Raw genomic sequence first — 27,336 nt, 5'->3', positions numbered from 1 at the left:
GGCCACGGGTTTAGAGTAAACTGAAAGAGCTGGATAGGATCTCCGTCAGCAGAGCATTGGCAGTTATTTCCACACACACACACACACACACATTAATGACTCCTGTCTTGACTCCTCTGGCCTACTCCATATGTTTTTGCTCTCTCTCTCTCTGTTTATTGAGATTTTTAATTTTTAAGAATTTGAGCTAAAACCATTCAAGCAAAAGAAATGTGATTAATCTATTTTCCAACTTACCCGCCGGCCATGTTGATCGCTGAGTGTTTACAGTCAATGATGGTTGTGACCGCTGAAGGGGAGAAACATCATCATTGCACACCAAACTATACCAAACAGTCATTCTCTCTCTGTCTCCCTCCCACACACACAATGAGACACTAAAAGTGAGACAATATTTTCCTTTATCCTCCATCAGGGTCTCCATGTCAAGTACTTAAGAGAGTTTGACAGCATTAAAAATTATGAGACGTGCATGGCAATGAGTTTCCATGGAGCAGGAATCCCTTTCTGTTACTTCATTCATCAGTGAAATACTGCTTGGTAAACTGCCATTGAGAACACTGAGCCTAGCATTCCTTGGCTTGGACGCATTGACCCTGCAGACTCATGTTTTGGTCCACATTTCATGAACTATAAGTTAGTCCAGAAAAAGTTAGATAAAATGAAACTGACGAATTCAAAATGCAGTTACTGGAATCGAATCTAAAGCCAAATAAACGTATTCCTTGACTCAATGAGGGTCATTGCCTTGACTGCACTCAGTAAGGGCTCCACCTACCGGTGGGTTTGGCAAACGTCAAAAGGCAGATCTATTATGTCAAAGAAAATTAAGCGACAACAAAATAACGTCAATGTTATACCACTAATTGGAGTGTAATCATACGAAACCGCCCCGTTTTACTTCTACTTACGATAAAAAAAAATGTTTCCAATGCCAATAATACAACTGACAAAGAGGTAACCTCTTGAAACTATTTCAAAGCTACAAATTATGAAAAGAAAGGAAATGCTCATTGTTATTCAAGCATAACCTATGAATATCCGCTGATAGCCTAATCTTGAAAGTATATCCGAGGTACTACGTTACTACTTTTTCGCTACCAGCATGAAGGGGGAAAGAATCCATGATTACATTTAGGAGTGTATGACAATAGAAAACAATGCGTAAGACTTACCGCAAATCAACACCAACCTGCTGCTCTGCAACTTTGCAAATTAACTGTCGGACATCAGCTCTGCCAACAAACCAACGCGTCTGATCTCTCTCTTTCTCTCTCGAGTTGAAAGGATTCTTTGAGGTAGTCTACTGTTCATGTGACTGTGTGGATGACACCCCCTAGCAGCTTTGTGAAGAGGTCATCAAGTTTTTTTTTTTTTTTTTCTTCAAAATGATTCACTCTAATGAGCACACTTTCACATAGCCTAAGCTAAGGTAGACTACAATAATAAAACATACCATTTTCAAATCCTGCAAAAGTAATTTAATTCAGATAGAATTAAGAATTCAGAAAACACATGTTTACTTCTTTAGGCTTATCTGATATATTTCTTTCCAGTGGATTTTAGTGGAATATTTTCTGATCTTAAGTTGAGATGACCTCTAAAGCTCCAGTCTTCCAGGCCTGCATGAAAGAACAGTCTGTCCAAAGCTGCTGGGTTTAGAGGGTATTATTTCACAGTGTCACCAGCCAAGTGAGATCATGGTGTAAACAAATACCATTTCCCAGGTAACCAAGCAAAATCCACCCGCTGTCAGTCCAAAGCCAAGCCACTCGAAGATAATGACAATGGAAAACCCAATGGAAAGACTGAGTACACCCTGATTACATTTAACCTTTCCCTGAAGATGGACATAGGAAGGTCTTATTTAAGCTCTCATGTATACCAAGTAGACTATAAAGACAATAAACAATATACAAAAACAGTATACAATGTTAAGTAGCATTACAGTATAGATTTAATAGAGACTTAGAGGTATGGTCCATGATTCTGGCAAGATTGTTGACATTTTGAGGTTCACTTCCAATCAAATTTCACCCATCCCTTCCATGCTCCTGAAGCGTGCTGATTGGCTAGAACAGTATATGGCTTGGTTGAAGACACTCTAAGATGGCATCTTTAAGATGTAGGACAGTAAAACTTATTTTAATCAACCTTGAATCTAATACAACGGGCCCCGTTTCTTTTAAAATGTTGAGGAGGACGGCATCATAAATAGGACATGTAGACTCAAGTCAGGACGTGTCTCTTTTTAAACATAAAAAAACAGTAATCAAGATGAAGGACTGCAGAGTAAGGGTGATGATGGTGGGGATTCAGGGGAAAATGAAGACTAGAGGAGGCGATATTCCCCTTGTGTAGTGGACAGGGCAGCACATCTGCACACTGCACACATATCAGCTCTATCTTCACACAGATTGTGTAGGCCTGTTCATGTGCTGTGTCCTGTGTTGTACTGCCATGTCTTTACTAGACATAGCCATGGCACCGGACCAGCACCATCATTGAGTCGCGGGTCGCGGAGGACTCACTAAACTGCTTGCAGGTGCTGCTGCTGCTTCTTATCCTTATCTCTTTGGAAGTTTCATATTTACGTCAGCTAGGCCATGCTGTTGACATTTCGGTTATGGATCATACATCTGTATCCCACAATGTCCTTTTTCAAATAGGCTTTCAAACGGCAAAGACAGTTCAGCTTTAGTAGAAACGGTCTTGCTTTTCTGTCACTTATCGCCTCCGCTGGTTACGTATTGTATCTCCCTTCCTACTAGAGACGCAGCGTGAGGCCTCAGTCCCAAATCATGGTCCTTGTGTTCCTCTTCATCAGACAGACCCGCTGTCAGGAGGGGTACAGAAGACCCCTGCTTGGAGGGGCTGGGGGGCCATGCAGAGGTCTATCATGGTCTACTGGTGGTGTGGGAGCGATTGCGGATGTGGGGCCCAATTTGGAAAGTATTGTCCCTCTGTCCATAATTCTCAATGGCTCGCCTGACCTCAGAGAGGTTGCTTGTGGACTGACAGAGACGACGACTCCTCCTCGGGGTGCCTCCTTCTGCAACGAGCAGACTGGCGAGGGCCCTCTCCATGTCGCTGTCTGTCTGAGGGGAGACCCCTCTGGAGGAGGAGGCCGTAATGTCGGCGCTGGAGCCCGGTCTCAGGCTCTGCCGTCGCTCGCGCCTCCTCTCTGCCTCCCGGCGCTGCTGGTTCTCCTGGAGCAGAAGGAGCTAAGTGAGACCAAACATATCTGCAGCTAGCATCTCATGACATTAGCCTCACTAAAAATAAGTGGTAAGTGTTCTGAGAAGTATTCCTAATAAGCGTTCTAAGAAGTGTTCTTAAGATGTCCTAAGACTTTTCATTGATGGTTCCTATAGTCCTTGTGAGTTAGTTTCAAAATGTGAATTAGAAGAGTTTATACACTACTTTTGACCTGTGGAGACAGAAGAGAGAAGTCTTACTGCAACAGATTGGTCAAATTTTTCACTGAAGGACTTGAAGATGGAGCAGCACTCCTCCAGTTTGAAGGACGCGGGGTCTTCACACAGGTACTCCGCCAGAGAGCTCTTGGTGTCCTGGAACTCTTTCCATGAGATATCCACACTTTCCAGAATCAGGTCTGCCCTCTATATGCCAACAGTTACAACTTGCAGGTAAGTATATCTAACACGTTTATTTTCACTGCCAAAGATCAAATTTAGATTGGTCTACACTCGTTTCCCAGAAAAAGGTTCCCTTTAACCACTGGTATTTGAAACAAGCTGTCACACAACCAGTCGACTGTTGTACACATTTGAATTGAGGCTTGAGCATGTAATTGAGGAAATCCTGAGGATCAGATAAAGGTTTGTTTACATATGGACCTATTTTGCACCTCAAGTGTAAAACAGGCCTTTGTAAAACAAGCCAGTGGATTACCCCACTGAGGTGTACATACAAGGTGAAAAGTAAAACCTGTGAACACTTCATACTACTGTACACTTATGCTTACTCTGGAAATCTTCCAATTTATTCCATTTGGACTAGCCTAGCTAATGAACACTGCCCCAAATGATGTTGAAAGTGAGCAGCTAGGATCTCATTTCACATCCTAAACCAAGTACAGAGAGAGAGAAGCCATAACACACAAGACAGATCTATGTCTTCCAGTTTTCCATGACTTCTTCCACAGAATGTCTATTGAAATGGAAGAAGATTCATTATCTTTGGCAAAGCCCCCTCTACAGCAAAGATGTACTGCCTTAACCACTCCCCAGCTGAGCTCACTGGCAGAGGAGGCAGAAATCTAGTCTATCAGAGAGCCATGTCTGACTCTTCAGGGTTCTTTTCCAGTTCATAATCCCAGTGACAAATGAGAGTAAATTTCGGGTCACAACCGACATGCAAAATTATTACATAAACATATCTGAACGTGAGGGACTATCTAGGAAGTCTTGGATGGAGAGTCTTAAGAGTCTGGCTACCTTCACATTAGCTCTTTAGAGTATTTCACCTTAAGAAAACGCTCCATTTGGCTGTTGAGGTCATCATGCTTGGAGGAATCCTCTTTAACACTTGCTACCCTGCCAATCTCCTTCTGCAAATCATCACGAACTTCTTGAGTGCAAATCCTAAAAAGAGGAATGCCCACATAAATATCAACATGTCTTGTGCATGCCTGCGTAGCATACATATCCATGTTTAATATGCATATCACAGATCGGTCAAAATAAGACAAAAAAGGTTCAGGTTTAAGCCAGCAAATATATTGAATTGGTTTGTAGATGATGAAATACATATGGAATGAACATGAACATACCACCTGTTGACCTAACATCAAAGCTGTTTTTTGTCTGTTTAGGGATTACCTTGCAGCCGCCCTTATGTATTTAAGTCGTCTTGGAAAATTGAGTAGAGAGGGGTCTACATCTTGAGCTTGCTGTTGTTCACAATCACAAAAAACAATCAGAAAAAAGCACAGACATCTGGCTATTGGATTTCAGAAGCTCACTGACAGAGATGCTGAGCTCATACCGTTGCCACATAATGCATGAGGGTTATCCCTGGCTTATTTGCCTTTGTGTCAGCAAGCCGAAGCAGCGAGCCCATCTTGAAGCCAATGGCGCTGCCTGTATAACAACCCTGAGTGCGACAAATGCAGAACGGCCATGCTCTTATGTCTTTGACCACAGGGGCATGACACACTGGAGGTACTGTTACACCAGGTGATAAAGTGGGTCATTGCAGTGCTCAACACTTACCTCATTCATGTAATTCCCAACCTTAAGCACCAGGCGGATGATGGATTGGAGATCGTCAGACTCCAGTAGCTCTGTCAAAGAAATACAACCACCAGCATGTTTTTTGGTAAAGCTATAGACAGATGCCAAAGCATAATACAACATGTGTGACTAGGCACAAGGAGAATGTGGGATCCCATAGCATGTTTTAGTGAATATGGAAGGTAATGCCACCTCTGGCTGCAGCGGTCATAACAGCAATCAACCTTCTCAGGTCATCCATGATTGGGAAGAACTCCTCCACAAGGACAAGACTTTGTATCCTCTCCTCATAGCTTCACACACAGACATATTGAGTGGGATAGAGAGAAAGAGATGGGTTGGAGGTCAAAGATTACTGGAGATGAGCCCTACATGTTGTGTCTGCAGAACAGGATTTCTTTATTCTTGTCCTGGGAGACTTCTGCACTGCATATGTCATCCATAACAGCCATTCCAGATCAAAGTCACAGTATATTTACAATACTCTAATGCCTTGTATTTACTAAACAAGGTGTGTTTAGTAAACATAAAGTAGCGCTGATTGAGCCAGTTGGGTGTGGTGAAGCTGGCTTATGTGGAAAATGTGATGTGCAGGCAGGTGTCTAAGAGGAGCAAGACAGGAAAGTCCTCCGATCATTAATGTTGAGCATAAAGGACAAAAACTCACCCTGGCAGTTTAATCAGTCTCACCATGAACTGATCAGCTTCTGTTAAATGACTTAAGGTCCCTTCAAAGGCCAGCAGCTTCTTTACCTTCAGTAGTCAATGCAAAACAACAAAACAAACAAACAAAATGTATATTTATCCTGATTCACACGTTGAGGGTTCTATGCTGTAGATGTGTTATAGTGGGGGTGGTAGTGTCTTATATTTTCTAAATGAAAAAGCTCAGTGGTGGTTGGAAGTGGAGATATTTCTTGGATGGAGAGACTTATTTGTGTGGTTACCTCTTCTTTATCTGGGAGCAGCTTACATAGATTTTTGAGTGTTCCACCTTTAAAGGTTGTGGCATTGCCCTCCCTGATATCTCGAACCAGCCTGTAGACTGGCCTGAGGAGAAAGTCACAAGGTTAAGTGAGCTTTTGCTGTGAAGGTCAGCAGGCTTTGTTTTGACCCCTGATGGATAAACAGATGGAGGTCACTCAAATAATCTGAGAGACTCTCCCATACCTTTTAAATTGTTTCAGCACAATAGCGATGTTCATACTCTTCTTTGAACTGAGTAGTGAGATCTGTTTCAGAGAAAAGACATGAAAACATGCATTACAGGTGGTCTAGCTAGCACATGACCACGTCTATAGTATGACACAGATCAAAGAGGTATTACAAGCGCTCAAATGTGGTATGGTGGCTATCAAATGACCACTAATAAGATGCCTTGAAAGGAACTACTGTGTCTACCACACTTTCCCTTCATCAAATATTCACTCAAATGTTCCTCCCAATGCCTGATATAATCACCTCAGAAATGGTATTAGGTTACGTACCTTCTGAATACCCTGCTCAGATGGACAAAAGTCACGCTTGCATGGTCTCGGCACAGTCTTCGTGGGCTGCCTGTTGTCCTTTTTGCAGAAGAGCTCCTTGATCCTCTCGGTGTCCAGCTCAAAGTCGCCCAGCGAGGCCTGCATGGTCCACAGATTGCGCTTGCCCAGGACCCTCTCGCAGGGGATGGTGTCCCAGTTGAACTTTCTCATGATCGCTCGTTTCTGTACACACCTGGAGAAAGCGTCCATGGGTGGAGGTGGTGGAGGGGAAACAACTGAAGTAGAAGGTGTCTCCATTGTCTACACGGGATGGCGATCCTTAGCTGAGGCAGACTAGTAGTAGAAAAAAGGTCAACAAGAAAAATAAGACGCCAAGGTACATATCAACAGCCAGAAACTCTCCAGTGTAACTGAGACTCTCCCTAGTTTCCATTAGCTCATGGCTTGTACTGTACAGATGCAGCTTTACTGATGTATTTGAATGTCCACTGGCTGTATAAGTGCAGCCTGCTGAGGAGATAAAGGACTCTGTGGCAACAGGTAGCCTGTAGAGAGGTGTAATAACTATGGTGAATACCAAGCACATGAAGATATAATCCTGTGTGACATCTTTTTGTACACAAGCGCAGTACAGTTACAGTATCTGTCATATGGAAATGAAAGTCAAACATATGGCTCAGACATCTAGTCACTATTTTTTCATATTGTCTCTACTGAAACTGCCAAAAAAGTCAAGAGGAAACAACAGGAATCTCCTGTCCAACAGGTTTATCATAATTTATCAAGTTTGTCTGAAGACAACTTTTAGACCAATTGGAGCCTAAATATCAACATATTGGGCAGGTGCAAACCTGCATTGACATTTTAAAAACAAAGATAAAAAAAAAAAAAGATAATAAAACTACAGCATATACAGTATTTGTCTGACTTCAGGTCAATGCCAGAAAGATCAATGCATATGCAAATAAAGGCAGCCAACAATAACAAGACATGATAATATTTTTCATGTGAAAACACCAGCAAAATAATCAGCAAGTGATTTGGATTTTTTTTTTTTTTTTACATGGGCAAATGCCCTCTTGTGGACAACTCTTGTAATTATCATAGATAAGTCTGACATTTCAATTTCTAACAAACCCCTGCCTTTGCAATCGATATTCTTAAATATTGCATTGTTTCTTGTATCTCTTCAAACTCCTACTGTTTCTTGGAACAAGGTGTGTCTAATTCAGATAAAGACAACATCACTGAAAATGAAATCATTTTGGAAACATTTTATTTCATCTTGTGGGTTTGAGAGTTTCCATGTTCCAGAGGTTTGGTCAAACTGAGAGATAAAGGCAATCTTTACAGAAATACAGTTCACGTCTTGTCATCTTAAATATCCATATATACAATCATACACTAGAAAAATCAGAGCAGCTGTTAACAACTGATTGTACACAAATAATATATGTTTAGAAATCCTTCCATCAGCTGCCGCCTATGACTACATCAGAACTCTTTTCATGGTCTTCACTAGTGGTTAAAAGGACACACACTGATGTATGAAAACAATCAACTTTACGGGGTCGGAATTGTACAAAGAGGCAAGGAACACCAGGAGCATTAGGTCAGATTGGAGTTAATAGTACAAAAAAAACCTTTAGTACTTCAAGGTTCAGTTCCATCAGAGTTTGAGACCATTTAAGATACAGTATCAGTAATGTCTATGACATTCATTGCAGACATAATTCTACAGTATGCATGATCCTGTCTGTACGCCACATGCCACAACATTTATAGGAAAAATAAAAACATTCTGTAAAAATGTAAGCTTTCTTTGTTAAATATAGTTCTGTCAATGTATCGGTCCTATCCCCAGCGTCTAGGTTATATCAAGTCAATCTGACAAACAGTGTACATGTCAAAGTGGTAGGACTGCACAAGGACATATTTGGGGGGGAGGGGTTTACAAAATAACCACAGTCATGTCTTACGCTGACCAAAGACAGTCATGACAGATATGGAGGATTTGCAATGACATGCACACATTGAGCAGAGTAACAAACGGACCAGAGTACATGACTAGATTATTAGAGACATGTCCTTTGTATTGCTTCATGGCAAGCTCATAAGTCTCCTATAGTGTTGAACAATTACGTGTTTTCAAGAGCGACCGCGTTGTCAAATACCTCTACTAAAACGAGAGATTTCAGCAGTTTTCTTTGCAGCTATTAGGGTCAAAGTGTCAATGATCATGTATTAATAATGTGAGTAGGTTTTTTGTAGTTAAAAAAGGCGCTAGCATTCCAAACGAGTATTTAGCATGGTGTGCGCCAGTTAGACATTTGTAGCAACTAGCAAGCATTATTCTATGTGCATGTTGATTTTGCATAAAGTCTATATCAGCATTGATTCATAGTTCTTACTCAAGACAAATTACAACAAATACAGAATATAATCTGGAGATATCAGATAAAGTTTGCAACAAAAACAAGCCACTGTCTTCCCAGTGCAAAGGTGTTATGTTGTTTGCCTCTTATCTGCTTTTTGAGTTTAAAAACTAAAAATCACATTGCACATCAAAGAACAGGGAAGTAAACAATACCACACATTTGTGCAGTCTTTTCCCAAGCTGGCAAAAGTGAGGCTTGTAGTGAAAATTAAGTTACATTTCCGGTTTAGTTTTCTAATAGAGATAAATGCATTCATGCTTATAAGGATTTTGGCAATTATTCTTCACTGGACAATGGAGTTATCTGTTATGGACACACACAAACAAACAAACAAACAAACAATAGTATAAGACTTGTTGTTACATGTCCACCTATCAGTTTCAATAAGGGAGTGCAGACATATAAACATGAGCATACAAGAAAAAACTAAGCAGTGTTCCACCCAAGGTCTTCAAAGTGTTTGGAATTCCAACAAGACTTACTTTGCAAACAGCAATGGTCTGTTGTTAAAAAAAAAAAAAAAAAAAAATCACTGAACTTAACTTAAGCCCTGACCCATTCTTAGATGCCAAAACGTATTTCACAACTTTTTACACCACTATCTGACGAGTGCCAAAACAAGAGCCGTGCAGTTGTGTGGCAACTAGCAACTAACATGAAGCTAAACGACTGGGATGCAATCAGGACATTACTGATTTACCGACATGATCAATTTTTGCAGTGACCACTGACACTGAATACTGTACATGAATAGTCTCCACTTCCAAGGCTTGGTTGGAGGGAGCAGGCACTGGACTAATGGATGCTGGACGTCAGAATAAGACCTCCACCAGACGTTTTTTTTCCAAGACCAACATAGACATAAATGCTTCTTTTGTGACCTTTCTCTGAAGCTGAACGACCGGTTACTGAAGATGCATTCTGAAGAGTGTTCACGATTTCGAAAAAATTACCCACGGGGGCATTTTAGTATGCATGTCAGGTGGTTTGGGAAATATTCATCATCCATAAGCATCAGCTACACCACATGTAGTGTGCCTGCTTCATACAGTACATCTTCCCAAGCTCCATTTCCAAAGGGTTTCTGAACAACAAAACACATACACTAGTAAACACAAGCCCAAAAATCACTGACCCCTTTCAGCTAAATATCTGAATAATCCTCAGATAAACCATGTCCTTCATAAGTCTGTCATCACAATCACACTGACAACAACAGGCTTGTAATTCAAAAATGAAAGCAGTAAACATATCCACTAGTCCACAGGTGGATATTAGTGAAAGCAGTAAACATATCCACTAGTCCACAGGTGGATATTAGTGAAAGCAGTAAACATATCCACTAGTCCACAGGTGGAGATTAGTGAAAGCAGTAAACATATCCACTAGTCCACAGGTGGATATTAGTGAAAGCAGTAAACATATCCACTAGTCCACAGGTGGATATTAGTGAAAGCAGTAAACATATCCACTAGTCCACAGGTGGATATTAGTCCGTTTTTAAGGACTTGGGCTTTGGTGGCTATAAGGTTTGTGATGATTGAAATACAGTAAGAGAGGATCGTATGGAACGAGTTCTATGTTCTGGATGTATCGGTTTTCTTCAGCCGTTCTCTCCAAAAAAGAAACATCTGTATGCAAGTGGAGTGTGGGGCTTCTTTTTTTAAATCAGTGACTGAACCAAATTCAGGAACTGAAGATAGAGGATGAGGATGAGGAGGAGGAAGAGGAGGAAGAAGGAGAGGGAAAACGGGCTGTCTTGGTCCCGGGTCAAAGTTGAGTTAACAGTGTGTGTGTGTGTGTGTGTGTGTGTGTGTGTGTGTGTGTGTGTGTGTGGTCGGTCAGCCGGCCGGTCCATAAGGCTCGGCTCACTGCTCCTCCAGCCAAGAGGGTTTGTCGTCACCGGGAGGCTTGAGCTTGATGTTGAACTGCTTGAGGGTCTGTTCCAGCTGCTGCTGGTTGCCAGCAAAGTAGGCCGAGATGGCGTTGTGGAAGAGGAGCAGCTGCTTGTGCATCACCTTCACCTGCACACACGCACAGGCACACCACACACACACACACACACAGGCACACCACACACACACACAGGAGAGAGCACACCACATCGCACATGAGCACCTTGGGGCTGGATGGAAATACCATTGCCTTGCATTGGAGTTGTTGTGAGTATTACATCTATTTCCACTTATGGACTGACTACTTAGCAACATTGAGTGCATCTATGAGGTTGCAAGTATTGCAGGTTGAATTCTGAATTTTCTATTGGAGGAATTGCTGCTTGAAAAACATGAATATAGTTGCAGTTGCAGTCTCTTCCTGTAGACCCTTTCAATCGGTTCCTAGAAGGTTTCCGATATAAACATTCAAAATCAATGCAGATAAGTTGTCATGAAAATGTATACTCTACAAAATGTACACTTTTTAAAAATTATTTTTGTTTATCCCCGAGTTATTATTAGCTCAATGTTGCTTTTTGTGCCACAGGATATGCCTTAGTTACGCTCGTTTGTTTATGTAGCTGAAAGGTTCTATACAATGCAAATATACTGTATTTCTTTTTGCACTGAATTTGACTTTGTGAATATTAACTGAAAGCAGTCAACATGGAATGTGAGTTATGGTAATGGACTCATTCAACTTTGCGACTTTTGCAGATAACAGGTAGTGTAGTTAGTGCAAAGTTCAGGCTGACGAATGTTGAGTAGAGTTCACTGACTGTCTAGATGTACACGCCGTTTCAAACAAGTGCTTGCTGCTGGGTTTCATGTACCTTGTTCTCTTCTAGGAACTTGAGCTTGATGGTCACATCGCTACGGAGACGCTCGTATTTGTCCTTCTGAGCCTGGTACTCCTCCTGAGCGCCCTCGATCCTCGCCATGGTGACGGCATCACGCGGGCCCAGGTTCAGCTCCTCAAGGTCTGCCCGATACGCATCATATTCTAGTCTACGTGCACACACAAAGACATAGGCACCCACACATTATTAAGCAGATCTCCAAGGCAAGTGGTAAGGTCTAACATGTTAAATGAGGCAAATTATTATTTATTAAAGTGTCCTGTACAGTTTTAGTAGAGCTGTGTTTGAATTAGCCAACTTTGTCTGCAGGCAAGAAAAATAACAACAGAAATCACTTCATTTGTCTTTCATAAGGCCCATGAAACCCTTCTTCTCTGGCTTCTCTCTCATGAGGCCCATGAAACCCTTCTTCTCTGGCTACTCTCTCATAAGGCCCATGAAACCCTTCTTCTCTGGCGTACCTGGCATTTTCATACAGCTTGATGGTCCAAAGAGTGTCTGCCATGGTCTTGTTCACCAATGTGTTGATGCTGGACACAAAGAAGTTAATGGCGCCCAAGAGCGTCTCTCCATTCTTGCACAGCAACTTCTGTGTCTCTGCATTGTAACCAAACTCGTCCTGTTTGTGAACAACACAAAAATCCAATTTAAAACATTTAGACTTTTCTATGGCATCCCTTCAGGTCATATATGTAAACCACCTGTTCATTTGCATTTGTATCAAAAGCTTTAAAGCAACACCAAAGGGCAGCCGGTGCCTACTGATTAGGGCTTCGGGCTTGTAACCAAAGGGTTGCCTGTTCGATCCCCGACCAGTAGGAAAAATTTGGACGGGGGGGAAGTGGTTGAGCACTGCTCTCCCATGCCCACATCCATGGCTGAAGTGACTCACTTGAGCACTTGCTCAAAAGAGTATATATACTTATACAAAGCACTTTTCCTAGCATGCACACTATTTGTTTATACAGTACCGGCTCTGCAAATAACAAGCTAGAGTATGTTGCATGATTTTATGAAAGTATGATGTATTGCAACATCAGAAGCAAGTCAAATTTGTAGTTTCTTATGCCTCATTCCACTGAACTACAGATCCGCTACCTGATCTGGAAAACTTACATAGTGTGGTTATAACAGATAGAGGGTCGCGAAGCGAATGCAGAAGTGCCGTTCACTCTGTTACGTGTTGATAAACCACTGAAACTATTTTGGAAACATTATTTTAATGTACAAAAAACTCTTTGGTGTTGCTTTAAGGCTCCCATTATGGCCATCGCCCATCATCGATTATCAAGATTAAAAAAACATTTTATTATGGATGACACAGCAGTCTACTACAAAAAACAACACAAATACACAAATACAACTAATCGCAGACACAACACTAATTCTCAATCCCTAGCGTCATCCATTACCATCACGTTTTATTCATCACTGTATTATAAAGAAGACTGAAGTCTGATGAAACTGACCCGTAGTTCTGGTGACTTCTGGCTCAGGTCCGCGAAGGTGTCTCCAAGGGCATGCTGGGTCTGCACCATGCTGTAGAAGTGGTTGGTGAGCGCTCTCGCCAGACGAAGAACGTTCTCGTACTTCCGCTTGGTGTCCCGAAGAACCTCGATCTGAGCCTCCAGCTCCAAGTCCACCGTTCTGGAGCCGCGTCCAAACCGCTCCGAGATCAGCTGCTTTGTGCACTGCAGAGGAACGTATGCAGTACTCATATCAAACAACTGTCAACAGATATTAATCCGCATGTTTTCTTTGTGTGCTATAAATGCAGGGATAAGCTGGATAACAGCCTTAGTTTGAGGTGTCCTGATATATAGAATTAATGGACTTGGTGTATGAAACTAGTCCATTAATTCCACACATCAGGAAATCTCAGCAGCAGTTACCCCTTACATAACTTATAATGTTTCGAGCATAAATAATATATATTAATCATGGAATATAAATAACAGATAGGAGCCTAATTTAAACAGTGGTCTCGCAATGAGCAAAGCACCTTATGCATGAACTAACTTATATTTGTGCTTAGAATCTTGCTTATGGTATTAAATTAGCAGATTGATTTCCCAAAGTTGTTGAATTATCTACAATAAGTAGATAATTAGTATTATAAGTATTATAAGTACAAATACAAATAAACCAGAGTAAACTTTGACATAAATGTTTTAAATGCTTACTAATGCTTATTGAACAACTGCTGTATACCTTGTAGGTGTTTAGGCCCCACTTCTTCATGATGTCGAACTTCTCCACGGCGATGCCTCTTGTGGCCTCCTCGGCCATGCCTGATTGGTTGCTTCCACTGTGATGCATGTTGGATCCTAATGGGCAGGGATTACAAGTCTATTTACAATCTTGCACTTCATATTACTCATTATGTTCATCTTAACCACTACACTCTTCTCCCCTGACACACACACACACATTCTAACACACACACAATGATACATTCTAACACACACACACAAACACTCAAAGAGAATGCCATATTCACAGCAAACCTATGACTAGGGCTGGGATAAACGATTATTTTTTAAACGATTAATCTAGCGATTATTTTTTCGATGCATCGATTAATCTAACGATTCATTTTTTCAGTCCGATTCAATTTCGATTCGATTCGATTATCAATTATCTCCTCATTAATTGGCTAATAGCAACTTATACATGTTTATTTACATATCTGAATGAATTAAACATGAATTCTTTAACATTGCAATATATGTGTATTGCTCTTAAGATTCCAAAATAAAAGACTATACAAGTGCAAATTAATGCATTCTTAGTCAGAGGTAGCATTCAATAAAGTTCAGTAGTGTATAGGTCTAATTGAGTGCCTGTCACTTTAAGACGTCTTGCAATTAACATTAACACAGTTAAAAGGCTGCTGATGTGTTTATGCAATTCATAACCTAGTTAGTTCAAATAACGGTTCGTACTTCCTTGGGACAAGCACTTTTGAGTCTTGGAAAACACCTTTCCATTTACATCGGGATTTTGCAAACATTCTGAGTCAATAAAATGAGCCCTGCATGAGTAACGAAACACAAGCAGCTGTAAGTAAGCATGCTAAACTTGACATCCAAACAGTATTCTAACATTAGCTTTGAGATACTGCTTGATTGCATACTGTAACTTAACTTAGTTTAGTCTCCTCAATGTACTATGTTGTGATAAGACCTTAGCAGAGTTTACTTTAACTTTAATGCAGCAGTTTTGAACAAATTTGCGCTGCATGGTCACGATGCTAAGCGGATTTAATAGCAATTTAGCCCACTGTGTTCTATGCAGTGCTTCTATGTGGCAACAACAATCCTTCAACAATCGTGAATATCTTGTTAAATGCACATGCAGAGGAGGAGCAGCGGACTCGTTACGAGAGAGAGCGGGCGGGGCGAGGAAAGGCTGTGTGAGTAAAAAGTGCAGCTCAATGAAATTATTTTATCTTATCTTTAATTTAAATAGTACAAAATCAATGTGTGCTGGCCGGCCATATTTTGCGTCGACGTCATCGATTATGTCGACGCGTTGTCCCAGCCCTACCTATGACCCAAACCCATATCAAGTTAATCCAAAGGCCATGATTTAGAGCAACAGAGCCCAGAATATTGTTAGTAACTACTACCATAAGAGAGTGAAAGAAATCATGGATGACTGACAGACAAAGACAGCGAATGAGAATGCAGCTGTGGAGTGGAATGAAGTGGGGAGTGTCCAGGGTCCTTGTGGGGGGATACCTGAGATGTCCTCTGATTGGCTGGCTATTCGGCTGGCGGCAGACTGACTCGGAACAATGTTAACACCCCTGGCCTTCAAACGCAGGTCTGGAGGGGGAAGGGGCGGGCTCAAGGTGTGATGGACAAGGACGATGCGCAAGGGATTGTGAGTTGGGGTGAGGATTTAACATGACGAATGGGTATGAGTGGGTTTAATAGGTATCGTAAATGAGAGTTGGGGGGTGAGGCAAGGGTTTGGATGCCAAGGGTTTTTGATGCCCATTCATATCGACAACGAACCATTGTCCAGTTGAAGAGAAAAAGAATGACAGGATGACATCGATGACAACAGGTGAAGGGAAGAGTGAGGGATGGATGAAAGAATGAGAATGGAGTGGGGGAATGGGTGGAGAGGAGGAAGAAAAGAGAGTGGTAGGAAGAGTTAGAACATGGAAAAACACATACACACAGATGACAGGACACTGATGAGAACACACAATGACGATGGCACAGATTTACACATTTAAAGAAAAAAGAAAAAGAAAAACATTTTTTCACATAGATCTGTGTTTCTCAAGGTAACCAAGTACAGTCGGTACGAAGAGAAATAGAAATCTTTTTTTTTTCCGTACCGACAGTACTCACATTTTTACAAGTTTTCCTGTAAGGTTGAAATTCTTGGCCACATTTGTACTTTGAATGTAGAGGCATGTAAATGGACAAAGTGCTGCTTCCACTCCACATATGCAAGCTTTAGAACATCAAGCAATTTGCGAAAAAGACCCAAACACCATGTAGACTTCTTCAGTGTTAAAGCACATGTACACCAGTGCCAGAGAGCTAGCCAAGAGGACAACGTATGGACAAGCAGAGAAAGCCCACTGTTTTCTACGCAGTAAACCCAGGTGCGCTACACAGGTGCGAGTGTTGATTTGAGATTTGGCAGTACTATAGGCTACTATTTGGCGTTTGCATGCCATGTCAGCCAAACACTTTAAGAGCAGGAACCTGAAGCAGATGAATTCCTAGAAGACGGCAGCTTGGAGACCCCTAAACATGTGGTTAAGACCACCAAGCACCCTGTCCCACCTATAAGCCAATATGATGAAATTAGAATAACCACCACCAACAAACCAGTGAAGCAGAAAGACTCAGCGCCCCATCGCCAGAGGTTTCAGGAGGACCCACGTCCCAATAAGAAGCGCGAGGGGGAGAGTACACATGATTATGAGTTACGCATAAACACAGAGGCCACCTTGTCCTGGGGCAGGAATGCGCCGGGGGAGAAAGTCAGCATTGAAGTGGATAGCTGGCCCTGGTGGAGGGGAAGAGAATGAGCAGGCAGACCTCTGCACTGTTAGGTTTTCTCAGACCTGGCGGTCAAACTGCCACGGATCACACACTAGAGTTACTGGTGCGATAATATGAACACTAAGGTAAAACAGTCCGCCCATGCTGACATGCTACAGTGGGTCTCCTTGTCCTTTAAACGGAGCATGATAAGAAAAGAGTTGAAAAACAAATCCTTTGGAACAGAATGCTACCAAACAAAGTACATTTAGAAAATTAAATTTAAGCATTTTACAACATCTCTGAAGCACTGTCTCTTTTATGCCGGCCTTACACCGTACGATTTTCAAGCAATTTCAGTCAGCGACTAAATTTCCAAAGTCAGAATGAAATCATGGGAATTTTATTGGAGTTGTGGCATGCTCCCGTCCACTAGATTGTTTAGTGTAGTAAGGTGCCAATCTTAACGGTTTTAAGTCATTTCGAGTCAGTTTTTTTCTAGTCTTGGCATTACGACAATATCAAACATGTTTGATATTATTGCAAGTCTTTTAGTCGTGGCAAAGTAGGGGCAAAGTAGGCGACAGCAGTAGCCTATATGATTATTTGTAATTTAGTTTCTTATAAATTTTTAGTTGGCTATTCCATGTGACAGAACAACTCTATAGTTGGGTTGTTAGGGATGTCACACATGAAACAATGCTGCAGAAACTGATGAAAATCATAGTCTGTGACTAGTCTGTGATTTAAATACTCGATGGCTTGTCTTTAGATGCGAGAAGGTCTGAGACTGTAGTCTTTCATAAATCTTTGCAAAGTCTTCTGGTATAAGGATGGCAGTAGTTGTACTGGACCCAGTGTTGGTCTCGACAATAGCATGTTTGTGTCCAGCTATGGTACAGTATGCTAAAGATGAGAAGCACTGGCTGTGACTAATGTCCCACGCAGGCCCATTCAACAGACCTCTCCCATGCACTCTGTACACACTCTAATCCACCTCTCCCCACCCAACTCCTGCACTCCCTCAAATGGGGAAAAAGAAGGGGGGGGGGGGGGGGGGAACGGCATAGCAGAAAAATGCCACTAAAACCACTGAAGCATAAAATTATGCAAATCTCCCCATAAACATTTGCTACAGTTGCCTGACAAGGGAGCAAGAAATGGAGAGAGAGGAGATAGACAGAGATGGAGAAAGAGAGAGAGAGAGAGAGAGAGAGAAAGAAACAAAGTAAGAAAGAAAGAGAGAAAGAGAAAGAGAGAGAGAGAGAGAATGTGCCTGAAAGTTATCTCTATTTTATCACACACTCAAACAGCCATCTCATGGCCTTCCCAGACAAATGCCACCAGCACAGAAAAAAAAGCTTCTGTCGAGCAAATTCTCACTCTGTTAACAAAGACGCCGGACTGGGGAAGTGTGTGGAGAAGTGGATTAGGCGCGCGCACACACACACACACACACATAGTAGAACACAGCCTGCAAACTGTGGCACTCCCCATATAAAAACTGCCCTTCTTAAAAGGAGTTGGCTGATTTCGCAGAAAAGGTAAAGAGACGTGTGAAGAGTGAACAAAGGCGTGATGTGTTATTTTTAGTCGACAGTAGACAGCTTTTCCTATGCGGCGCTGTCCAGCTTCATCTTGTCCCTGACACAGAGCACCGTAATGGGGGGGGGGGGGGGGGGGTGGTGGGGGGGAGTGTGGTGACGTACCTTTGATAGAGCTGGTGGGGATGATGCCCTCGGCCGTGCCTCCGTAGCCACCCGATACGATGCTGGTCTCGTTCAGATTAGGCCCGGATACCATTACCTGCTGCAGATCCTGTGTACGTACACACACACACACACACACACAGAGATGAGAGTGCACATAAATGAGTGAAAGAAGTAGAGGCAGAGGGAGACAGACAGACGGAACAACGTGGAAATACACAGTACACAGACCAGCAGCGTAGACGCACAGATTTTCATTAGACTAGACTTCCGCAGTGGATGTGGCTTCAACAGATACTGAACAATAAAGTACATGTGAGCTCTGTGAAAGTTCTCACATAATTGATTCTACCCAAATTTGCCCAAGTTAAGCTCATCTTTATTCAGATGTTATGGTCATGGTTAGGTATGCTTATCTATGCTTTCTACAGGAGCAATGTCACACATTCTAGGTCAACTGGTTTACAATGTCAACAGGATAACTAGGCTAATATTAGTGCACACATCACCAAGAGTTCTGAAATCTTTAGTACACTGAAATATGAATTGAAGCCAGAATGGGAAATTTAGCTCAATTTAAAATCTTTCAAAGTCAAGCTTAAAACAGTTAAGACTGTGTAAGGTCCTTGTCAATTAATACAATTAAGAGCCTTATCAGTATACAGTAGCCTCTAGCCCACCACATTCCAAAACAAATGGCAGTGGTTACATACAGGAACCTGTCTGATCAGATTACTCCAACCCTGCTATGCGATGCTGGACTGACCAAACCCACCACTCCCATTATGTCCCCCGGTCCTACCAGAAGTATGTAAACAAATTTATTTGAGAGTAAAAAGAGCACTGCCAAGTCTATCTATATTAGGGTGACCCCATGAACATTTATTGTTGAGATGACAAGTAAAGACACAAATCTTTCTTGCATGAATCTGTTAGAAGCTAGAAACCATAAAAGCAGTTAATATAAGTTTACATTTTCACATAGGAAACAATAAAACAAACAAAAACAAGTCAAACCCTTCAACACACTCCATCTTAACATGAGCTTCTGGAGGATAAAAAAGGACAAGCCTGACAGGTTATTATATTGAAGCATGCAAGTGGCTGTCAAGCAAATTAAATTAATAAATTGAAACAAATTACTGTCACACAGACATGGACATGAAGGTTTGAAACATCCACTCTGTCTAGATTAGAAACATACAACCCACAATCCACCCACATCTACAGTAGGTCACTATTCCTGGGTTAGAGATACATGAAACCAGTCAGTTCCCCAATACAAACTGTAACAAACATTGAAGACAAAACACAAACACACACACACACACACACACACACACACACACACACACACACACACACACACACACACACACACACACACACACACACCCCATCCCGCGACCCTGCTCACCCTTGAGTCTGCCTTCTCATCTAAGCTCCACTGAGCCTTTGCAGCCTGTGTGAATGTGAGGGAATGTGAGGCACAGGGACAAGCCCAAAAAAGGAAAGAAAAAAGAAAGGAAAATTATAATAGCACATCACACACATATAGAACAGAAAAAGGACACAATCCAAACTGAAATAAATGGAACCATTACAATGATGTAAAAACACTGAACCAAAATTAAATGATGACATCAAATCTTTCAGTGTCTCTGCCTCAGTTGCTTGCTTTCAAAATGGGTATTAACAACAACCTGTACTATTTGTGGCTAAATGACTGACTTGAGTGTCCACCAGCCTATTACAAGTAGACTACAAGTTATGCTATCAACTGTCATACTTTACTACAGCCTATATTACTATGAGATAAGACTAATCAAAATGACGAGGTCAATGAACTTTCCCTATCACAGGAAATGGTCAATGAGCTTTCCCTATCACAGGAAAACATTTATGGAATATCCATTTGTGTTAGATTTCTTAACTAATAGGTCTGGTCTTTCACAGAGTGCCAGATTGCCTGGCAAGTTGGCTGATACAGGCTTAGTTAAAAAACATGGGGGGCATGGAGTCAACCCAGGCTGCCCCATATACAGGTCCACAGCACAGTGTTTTGACTTAGACTCCGTTTACATTGGTCTTTAAACCGTGTCTTCGGTGATCTGATCACAAGTGGTCAGCTCCAAATACAGGTGTAAACAATCGCTAAGATGCATTGTGATCCGATCCCTCAAACCACTTACCGAGGTGTTCTGAGATGCATTTCACCACGTATTTTTTGTAGTGTAAACGCTAATGCATTCTGATGTGTCCCAGACAATGGGAGTTCTAATGAATGTGACATTGGCAATTACGTAATCTAAATACAGGTGGTCAGCAAAATCTTTGTTGGTACACCTTGAATACAGCAATATGTTTTAACTGAAGAGAGAAAGTGGAATAGAGCATTATGTCCAATATTCCATGTGGTTTAATGTTCTGCATCACGATCAATATTCCAATATGTGGTTTATTGTTCTACTAGTCTAGTTTATTGTCACTTTGACTCTAAAGTATGCTTCTACTTCATGGCCCTGTGTGATATCTGTACTGTTTTCCCAAACATGGATAACAAGACGCCTGGGTTGATATCACTTCTGCTTATTTTGCGTCAAACACCATTTGTGTCATTGATTAGGGTAGCCTGGATGTCTCCTGACTTTGCCACTGTCACTGTATGATTATCTATCCTTTGCCATGATCTGTTGTGTAATTAAACTCTGAGATAATTCTGTGTCAAGTCAGAGACACATATTCTGAAGTGCATTGTGCTTCGTGTGTGCACAATGCACTTCCTGTATAGCCAAATTAAAGTCTGTATCTTCTTCTCGTGTCTCACTTTGGTATACAATATTTTTACCAACACTGACCACTTGCAATCGGATCACTCAAAATGTATTCTAAAAACAAATGTAAACAGGCCCTTATTCACATCTAAATGGTCTCTGCCGCTGATACTTGTGAGGATGGTCTGGTACTGAAACACACATTTAACAAACCCAGACATACAAGAAAATAGATATAAACTGATGAAGAATAGCAACACTAGCCTACATTTTCAGGAGATTAAAGTCTCTTGGCAGTCTAAACCAAAACACGAGATAAGGTTAATGGCAACTCGTGTGCTTTGATCATTGATAAACAAATGACTCGAGACAATGTGTGACACAGTTACAAAACTATCAAATACCTGAAATTCAATTGTTAGAAGGTGAGAACCTGCCAAAATGTTAATTTCCATTCACAAGCGTTAGCTGCGTAAGAATGACACATTCTGGCAAACAGCCCTCTATTTGCTTTCCTTATTTTATCCCGGATCTACCACAGTTGTGTCTACACAGGTGTGTCTTGCCTTAATGCCAGCTCACCTCTTCAGTTTGTTTGCAAATCCAACAACACTAGCAGTCACCTCTGTGCTTACAACATTTTATTGCTAAAGTTTCACCAATTTTTAACCATTTCTAAGTCAACAGCAATGGGCAAAAAAACAAAAACACCTGCTGACTTTTCTTACAGCCGATGAGCATGGAATATGGTACTTAATTGGATAATGAATGAGCTTCACCTGGTTACAGGTACCAGCTTCACCAGTTTTAATTCACTTCAACAGAAATAACTTGTAGGCTAACTGTTTCTAATTATAGTAGCCTATACTACCACTGACGGAGCCCTGGAGAGACTAAAGGCCACGTCATGCGCACAGTCAGTCTCACATCAAGTCCCCTATCAGGACCATATTGTGCAACTGGAAATTCTACACTAACCTTGGAGGCTACAAGGCTTTGATAAGAGGTAAAGCATGTCTGTTCCGTATATTGTAGGACATGCTCTAGGCTATAACAGAGTTGTACCACTTCTCACTGTTCCGCACGTACTATGGACAAATTCAGAGAAAAAGCTATCCTTTATTTCACTGAGTCCGATGGAACAAAATCATAGTAAAACTTCATTACAATTGAACCTCTTCTAACATTGTCATCTGAAGTTGCTTTTTTCCCCCTTTGTCTTTGTCTTGCTAAATCAATAACCCAGCGGTGCACTGCAAACACAACAGGCGCCTACCCTTGAACCCACCTGTTCCAGACCGTCATCCTCGGGGATGGTCCTGGAGTCCCCGTTGCTGTTAATGGGAATCTCCATGGTGGCAGCCCTGCTCATAATGCTGTCTGCCATGCTGGAGCTTTGCTGTGGAGAGAGACAACATACAAGTAGAAAACAGCTTTTGCATTACAGCAGTAACCTGTAGTCCCCACTCATTAACTAACATTGAAAAGTCCGTTGATGGTGGGAGGGTTTTTTTTTTTATCTTAAAGGAAATAGAGGCCAACTATTTTAATTTTCTACTTCAGCCAAATGCTGAACTTTGTCAGCAAGGAAAGTCTAATAAATGCTATCTCTCAAAAAGAATCTAGCCATACCATAAAAATAGAGTGCATTCTTGTGCAAGCTCTCCACACAGCTATAGGAATTCAAGGCAAAGAACGACAAGCTGTCCTTTCTCCAACTAACAACCTCCAAGGCAGAATTAATGTAGACTGTTACAATTATGACTGGCACAAATAATAACACAAAATCCGAAACATCCTCATCCAAATCAGAAAATGTACAGATATATAATCGTTGATCCGATGGCAAACTTTGTTTTGACAGAAATGCAATGTAGGCTTAGGCTACAACTTAATTGCATAATTTACAGTCATGCATTTCATAAACTAGGGATTTCCATAACGTTAGCCAGGCCAAACGTTGCAGTTTTATTTAGAACTATTACAGAAACGAGATAAATAGGATACCCTATCAACAAGCTAACTTAGCTATCACTAACGTTTACCTCACTACTAGAACTAGACCACCAAACACAAGTCAGTAAGCGTCTGACAGGTGCATCACAGGTGGGAGCCATAGGAATCTGGAGTCTGCACGACCCAAAGTGGTATTTGTCCCACACTAAATTGACGAAAATAATAGATTAAAGCAACGCCAAAGAACTTTCCCTCTGTCGCACGCACGCTATTTGTTTATCCAGCACCGACTTTACAAATAACAATGTCCACAGATAAGGTAGAATATGTTGCATGATTTATGAAAGTACGATGTATTGCGACATCAGATGCAAGTTAATCTGTAGTTTCTTATGTCTCATTCCATCGAACTACAGATCCGCTACCCGATCTGGCAAACTTACATAGTGTGGTTATAGCCGATATAGGGCCGCGAAGCGATTGCAGAAGTGCCGTTCACCCTGTTACAAGTTGATGAACCACTAAAAACGATTTTGGAAACATTATTTTAAAGGTACAAAAAACTATTTGGTGTTGTTTTAATACCGGTATGTCAAACAAAACGCTTAACATATCGTTATTAGTATAGCAGCTACGGCTGATGTGCATTTAAATGAATCGTCTGAGGGTGACGCTAACTTACTGTAAATTACACTGAGCGTTAGAAGGACCGAATATATCCCCTTTCTCTATCGGAAATTTCCCATAGATCTAGATTTGTGCCAAATATTTGCGAATGTCTGGCAACGTTGCATAGCCAGATTGAAGTAACGTTAGCTAACGTCCAACATTGCTTACTTGCTAGCTCTCTACTTTAGCGACTGCAATATTCAAACGTTGGCTCACCAAACTGGCCTTTTTTTATTTCCAGATGTATCAGTGTAGACTGTTATGTTTACAGTTTCAGTCAGCCTACCATGTCATAATGTCACGGTATTTAACGGCAGCTAAGACGATATCAGACAAGAAAAATATTAGCCCTTTTTTACACAGCTACGGATGAGGAGGCAGGTGGAAAATTCTAAGGGTTGCCTTACCTGTAATAGAATCCCTTTGCAGATAAGCTGTCTAGTGAAATAACTTTCACTGTTTTGCTGTTCATACGCAAGCTAACAGAATTAATGAAAATAGAACTAACATGCAGGATCATAAAAAGACTGCATTCATGGGTTGTTAACTGGTGCTAACGTGAGCTAACTAGCTCGACGCATGTTCAAATATCGTCCACTACTGGCCATTCCAAACATGATGAATCCAACATCCCTAAACTAGCCGGAAATTACGACAGCGGTCCTTGTAGGGCACAGTGCAAACGTAGTTTGCAGCAGGCTACATGTAAAATCTAAAATCATGTTAAAATCATTGGTCCAACCAGTGACCAGAGACATTCTCTGGCCGTGCATCCATTAGAATTTGATACAGGCTGATGAGATCTGTAGCCAAGATCTATTTAGAGAAGATTAGCCAATTGTGCAAGCTTGGTGGTGGATCGTAGCCTATACTGTATAAAATACAGCCTGGCTCTTTTCAGTTGTGCAAATGTTTAGTTGGCATATGACCTATGTTTAAAAAACGTTTCTATTAAGGCCTATTGGTTCTCAATATTCATTTTGTATGACTCTGAAGTAGAAAGTCACAGTCAGTAAAATATAGAAACCTTTCATGTTTCACATGGTATTGTTTTATCATCTGATAAAAATATCGTAATTTATTTTGTAAGTAGTCTACATAGAATAATTGCAAAGGATTCAAGATGTAGAAGGTAAATAGATAGTAGGCTAGTAGTAGGAGATAATTTAGGTTCATTTCAGACACAACTAGAGAGGTATAGACTAAACATGCTGTTCCATTTTTCACCAGGGCGTGGCAGTATAATGCCAAAAAGGAGACATGTAGCAAGTACACCTCGATCTGGCTTTATTTCTAACTTCAAATAGGCCTATTCCAAATTCGACTACAGCGAAGTGTTTTTCCGTTACTGACAGGCCAATCGGAGGAAAAGCAATCTCCTTAAAGGGACTACGAAAAAGAACTGTCACCTGACCTGGCAAGGATGAGCATTTGAAATTTCAGGCATAATTAAACCAGATTATCATCATTGCCATATTAAAACATCGTGATCTGACGTTTTGTATTTTCCATTAGACCTAAATATAGGCTTTTCAATCAACTTTACCATTCCATCTCGTCAGAGAAGTTATACACAACCTGTGAGGAAGATGACTCAGTACAGGTGACTAAGGTATTCCTATCTCAGTCTCCCATTTACTGTAAAAATGACTTAGCTTTAAAGCAACACCAAAGAACTTTCCCTCTGTCGCACGCACGCTATTTGTTTATCCAGCACCGGCTTTGCAAATAACAATGTCCACCGATAAGGTAGAATATGTTGCATGATTTATGAAACGATGTATTGCGACATCAGATGCAAGTCAAATCTGTAGTTTCTTATGTCTTATTCCATCGAACTACAGATCCGCTACCCGATCTGGCAAACATAGTGTGGTTATAGCCGATAGAGGGCCGCGAAGCGATTGCAGAAGTGCCGTTCACCCTGTTACAAGTTGATGAACCACTAAAAACGATTTTGGAAACATTATTTTAAGGTAGGGCCTACAAAAAACTCTTTGGTGTTGTTTTAAATGAAAACAGACACGTAAGACATGGCACATATTTTACTGTAGCCCACTTAAAGACTCGGAAAAGGCAACTTAATACCTGGCAAATGTCTTTCAATGCTGTGACAAATCGGTCAACTCTCACAAGTTATATACACATAGGCTATCACTTATGAATGTGGCCTTAAACGCAAGAGAATAGCATAAAGAAGTAAGAAACACAAAGATTTATGCTTTATTGTTGGATTGAAAACAAAATTGTTAATGGTTTAAAAGTGCTTAGGCTACAGGCACTAAGGCATACATATGTAATGTATGTAAGGCATTCTAGTGAGGTTATTTGTTCACTCGCCAGGTGCAGCATGTTCACCATAAAATAGCTTTAATTTCCTGGATGGGAAAGGGTAAATTAAATGCAGTCATATAAAGCACCTTTGTTATCCTATGATCATGTAAACATCTTATAATCAATGGCTTACACCAACTCTCTCTCTTGCTTGCTCACACACACACACACACACACATGCATGCATGCACGCACACACACACACACACACACTTACACACACACCACCACAACCACCATTATCCTCATCATCAAAGTCATAGACAGCATGGTGCCAACCAGCCTGGAGTCGGTCAGTGGGACACTTCCGGCCGCTTCACAAAGAAGTCCGGAGGTGCTTAACTCATAACCAGTACCCTGTACCATCACCACATAAACAGCTGTTAACCATGTACAATCTTCAAACACACTTAATTTTGTAATGTCCACTTAAGGTAGAGCTTCAGACTGTCCCCACCCTGTGTTTATGTCTGAGTAAGAACCTGGTCATCTGACAAAAGTGCAAGGTCTGCAAAACTGAGCAATGGACATTTGTTTTTAGATTTGGTTGAAGAGGAAAGTGAGTGAGAAAAACAACTTAGTTTCTTTGACGTCAACATTATTCACTAACCACAAAAGAACAGTTTACCGCACAGTGTAGACCCTCACAAATGAGTTATTCTTCTTCTCACGAGTGGGTACAATCTCACCAACTGACTCACTGTTAGAGTCAGAGCCAGTAGGTCCAGTTTGCACGCCTTCCCCAGAAGTCTTGGCCTTCTCTCCATTTCTGCAGATCATTCTAGATTTAAATGATTGTGTCCTTATGTGATTCCATCCTTTATTGCAAAGTATGCATTGACTCTAATGAAGCAATTTATTCTATACATTTCTACCCTGATGGGTTTGGCTGGAGTGATTCA

The 27,336-nt window shown here is 41.2% G+C and overlaps 3 protein-coding genes across 8 annotated transcripts in view; all 3 read right to left on the bottom strand.

Moving 5' to 3' along the window:
* The window catches only part of trim3b (tripartite motif containing 3b), a 31,518-nt gene extending 30,169 nt beyond the window's left edge, over positions 1-1,349 (bottom strand). The window contains exons 1-2 of the mRNA XM_042091059.1: positions 1,176-1,349; positions 238-289 (exon numbers count right to left, since the gene is read on the bottom strand). The gene's annotated coding sequence lies outside the window, so the exon portion shown is untranslated. The remainder of the gene's footprint in view (positions 1-237; positions 290-1,175) is intronic.
* A 109-nt stretch (positions 1,350-1,458) lies between these two features.
* Positions 1,459-7,295, bottom strand: fhdc3 (FH2 domain containing 3). The gene is made up of 11 exons (XM_042091064.1): positions 6,746-7,295; positions 6,429-6,490; positions 6,206-6,308; positions 5,926-6,011; positions 5,451-5,551; positions 5,238-5,308; positions 5,011-5,118; positions 4,845-4,915; positions 4,490-4,607; positions 3,459-3,623; positions 1,459-3,209 (listed from the first exon to the last, which is right to left on the bottom strand). The coding sequence occupies exons 1-11, from the start codon at positions 7,040-7,042 to the stop codon at positions 2,898-2,900; spliced, it is 1,494 nt and encodes a 497-aa protein (XP_041946998.1). The 5' UTR covers positions 7,043-7,295; the 3' UTR covers positions 1,459-2,897.
* Positions 7,296-8,004: 709 nt separating this feature from the next.
* arfip2b (ADP-ribosylation factor interacting protein 2b) lies at positions 8,005-24,731 on the bottom strand. Of its 6 annotated transcripts, none has more exons than XM_042091069.1 (10): positions 24,508-24,729; positions 22,764-22,874; positions 20,119-20,163; positions 18,702-18,810; positions 16,958-17,017; positions 14,192-14,307; positions 13,450-13,671; positions 12,442-12,599; positions 11,954-12,128; positions 8,005-11,207 (listed from the first exon to the last, which is right to left on the bottom strand). In XM_042091069.1, exons 2-10 carry the CDS (start codon positions 22,860-22,862, stop codon positions 11,052-11,054), a joined length of 1,140 nt encoding a protein of 379 aa, XP_041947003.1. In that variant the 5' UTR covers positions 22,863-22,874; positions 24,508-24,729; the 3' UTR covers positions 8,005-11,051. The 6 variants fall into 6 exon arrangements, with proteins under 6 accessions (XP_041947003.1, XP_041947007.1, XP_041947002.1 ...); XM_042091073.1 differs by lacking the exons at positions 20,119-20,163; positions 24,508-24,729 and adding exons at positions 15,724-15,810; positions 23,108-23,173; XM_042091068.1 differs by lacking the exon at positions 24,508-24,729 and adding an exon at positions 23,108-23,168.
* Positions 24,732-27,336: the final 2,605 nt, after the last annotated feature.

Source organism: Alosa sapidissima, chromosome 5 (assembly GCF_018492685.1).
Source record: "Alosa sapidissima isolate fAloSap1 chromosome 5, fAloSap1.pri, whole genome shotgun sequence".
Lineage (NCBI taxonomy): Eukaryota > Metazoa > Chordata > Actinopteri > Clupeiformes > Clupeidae > Alosa > Alosa sapidissima.
Note: the sequence above shows the minus strand (reverse complement) of the source record. Positions and strands in the feature narration are given on the sequence as shown.

What these genes read in the sequence shown, in the direction of transcription:
- fhdc3 (XM_042091064.1), bottom strand. Translation starts at nt 7,042, where the DNA reads ATGGAGACACCTTCTACTTCAGTTGTTTCCCCTCCACCACCTCCACCC. An exon ending in TCATGCATTATGTGGCAACG is followed by an intron (nt 4,916 to 5,010) that starts GTATGAGCTCAG and finishes TGTGAACAACAG; the next exon opens with CAAGCTCAAGATGTAGACCC. An exon ending in AAATGGAGCGTTTTCTTAAG is followed by an intron (nt 3,624 to 4,489) that starts GTGAAATACTCT and finishes GTTGGCATATAG; the next exon opens with AGGGCAGACCTGATTCTGGA.
- arfip2b (XM_042091073.1), bottom strand. An exon ending in CCCCACCAGCTCTATCAAAG is followed by an intron (nt 17,018 to 18,701) that starts GTACGTCACCAC and finishes CCCCTCCACCAG; the next exon opens with GGCCAGCTATCCACTTCAAT. An exon ending in CCAATCAGAGGACATCTCAG is followed by an intron (nt 14,308 to 15,723) that starts GTATCCCCCCAC and finishes CCTGCCCATTAG; the next exon opens with GATCCAACATGCATCACAGT.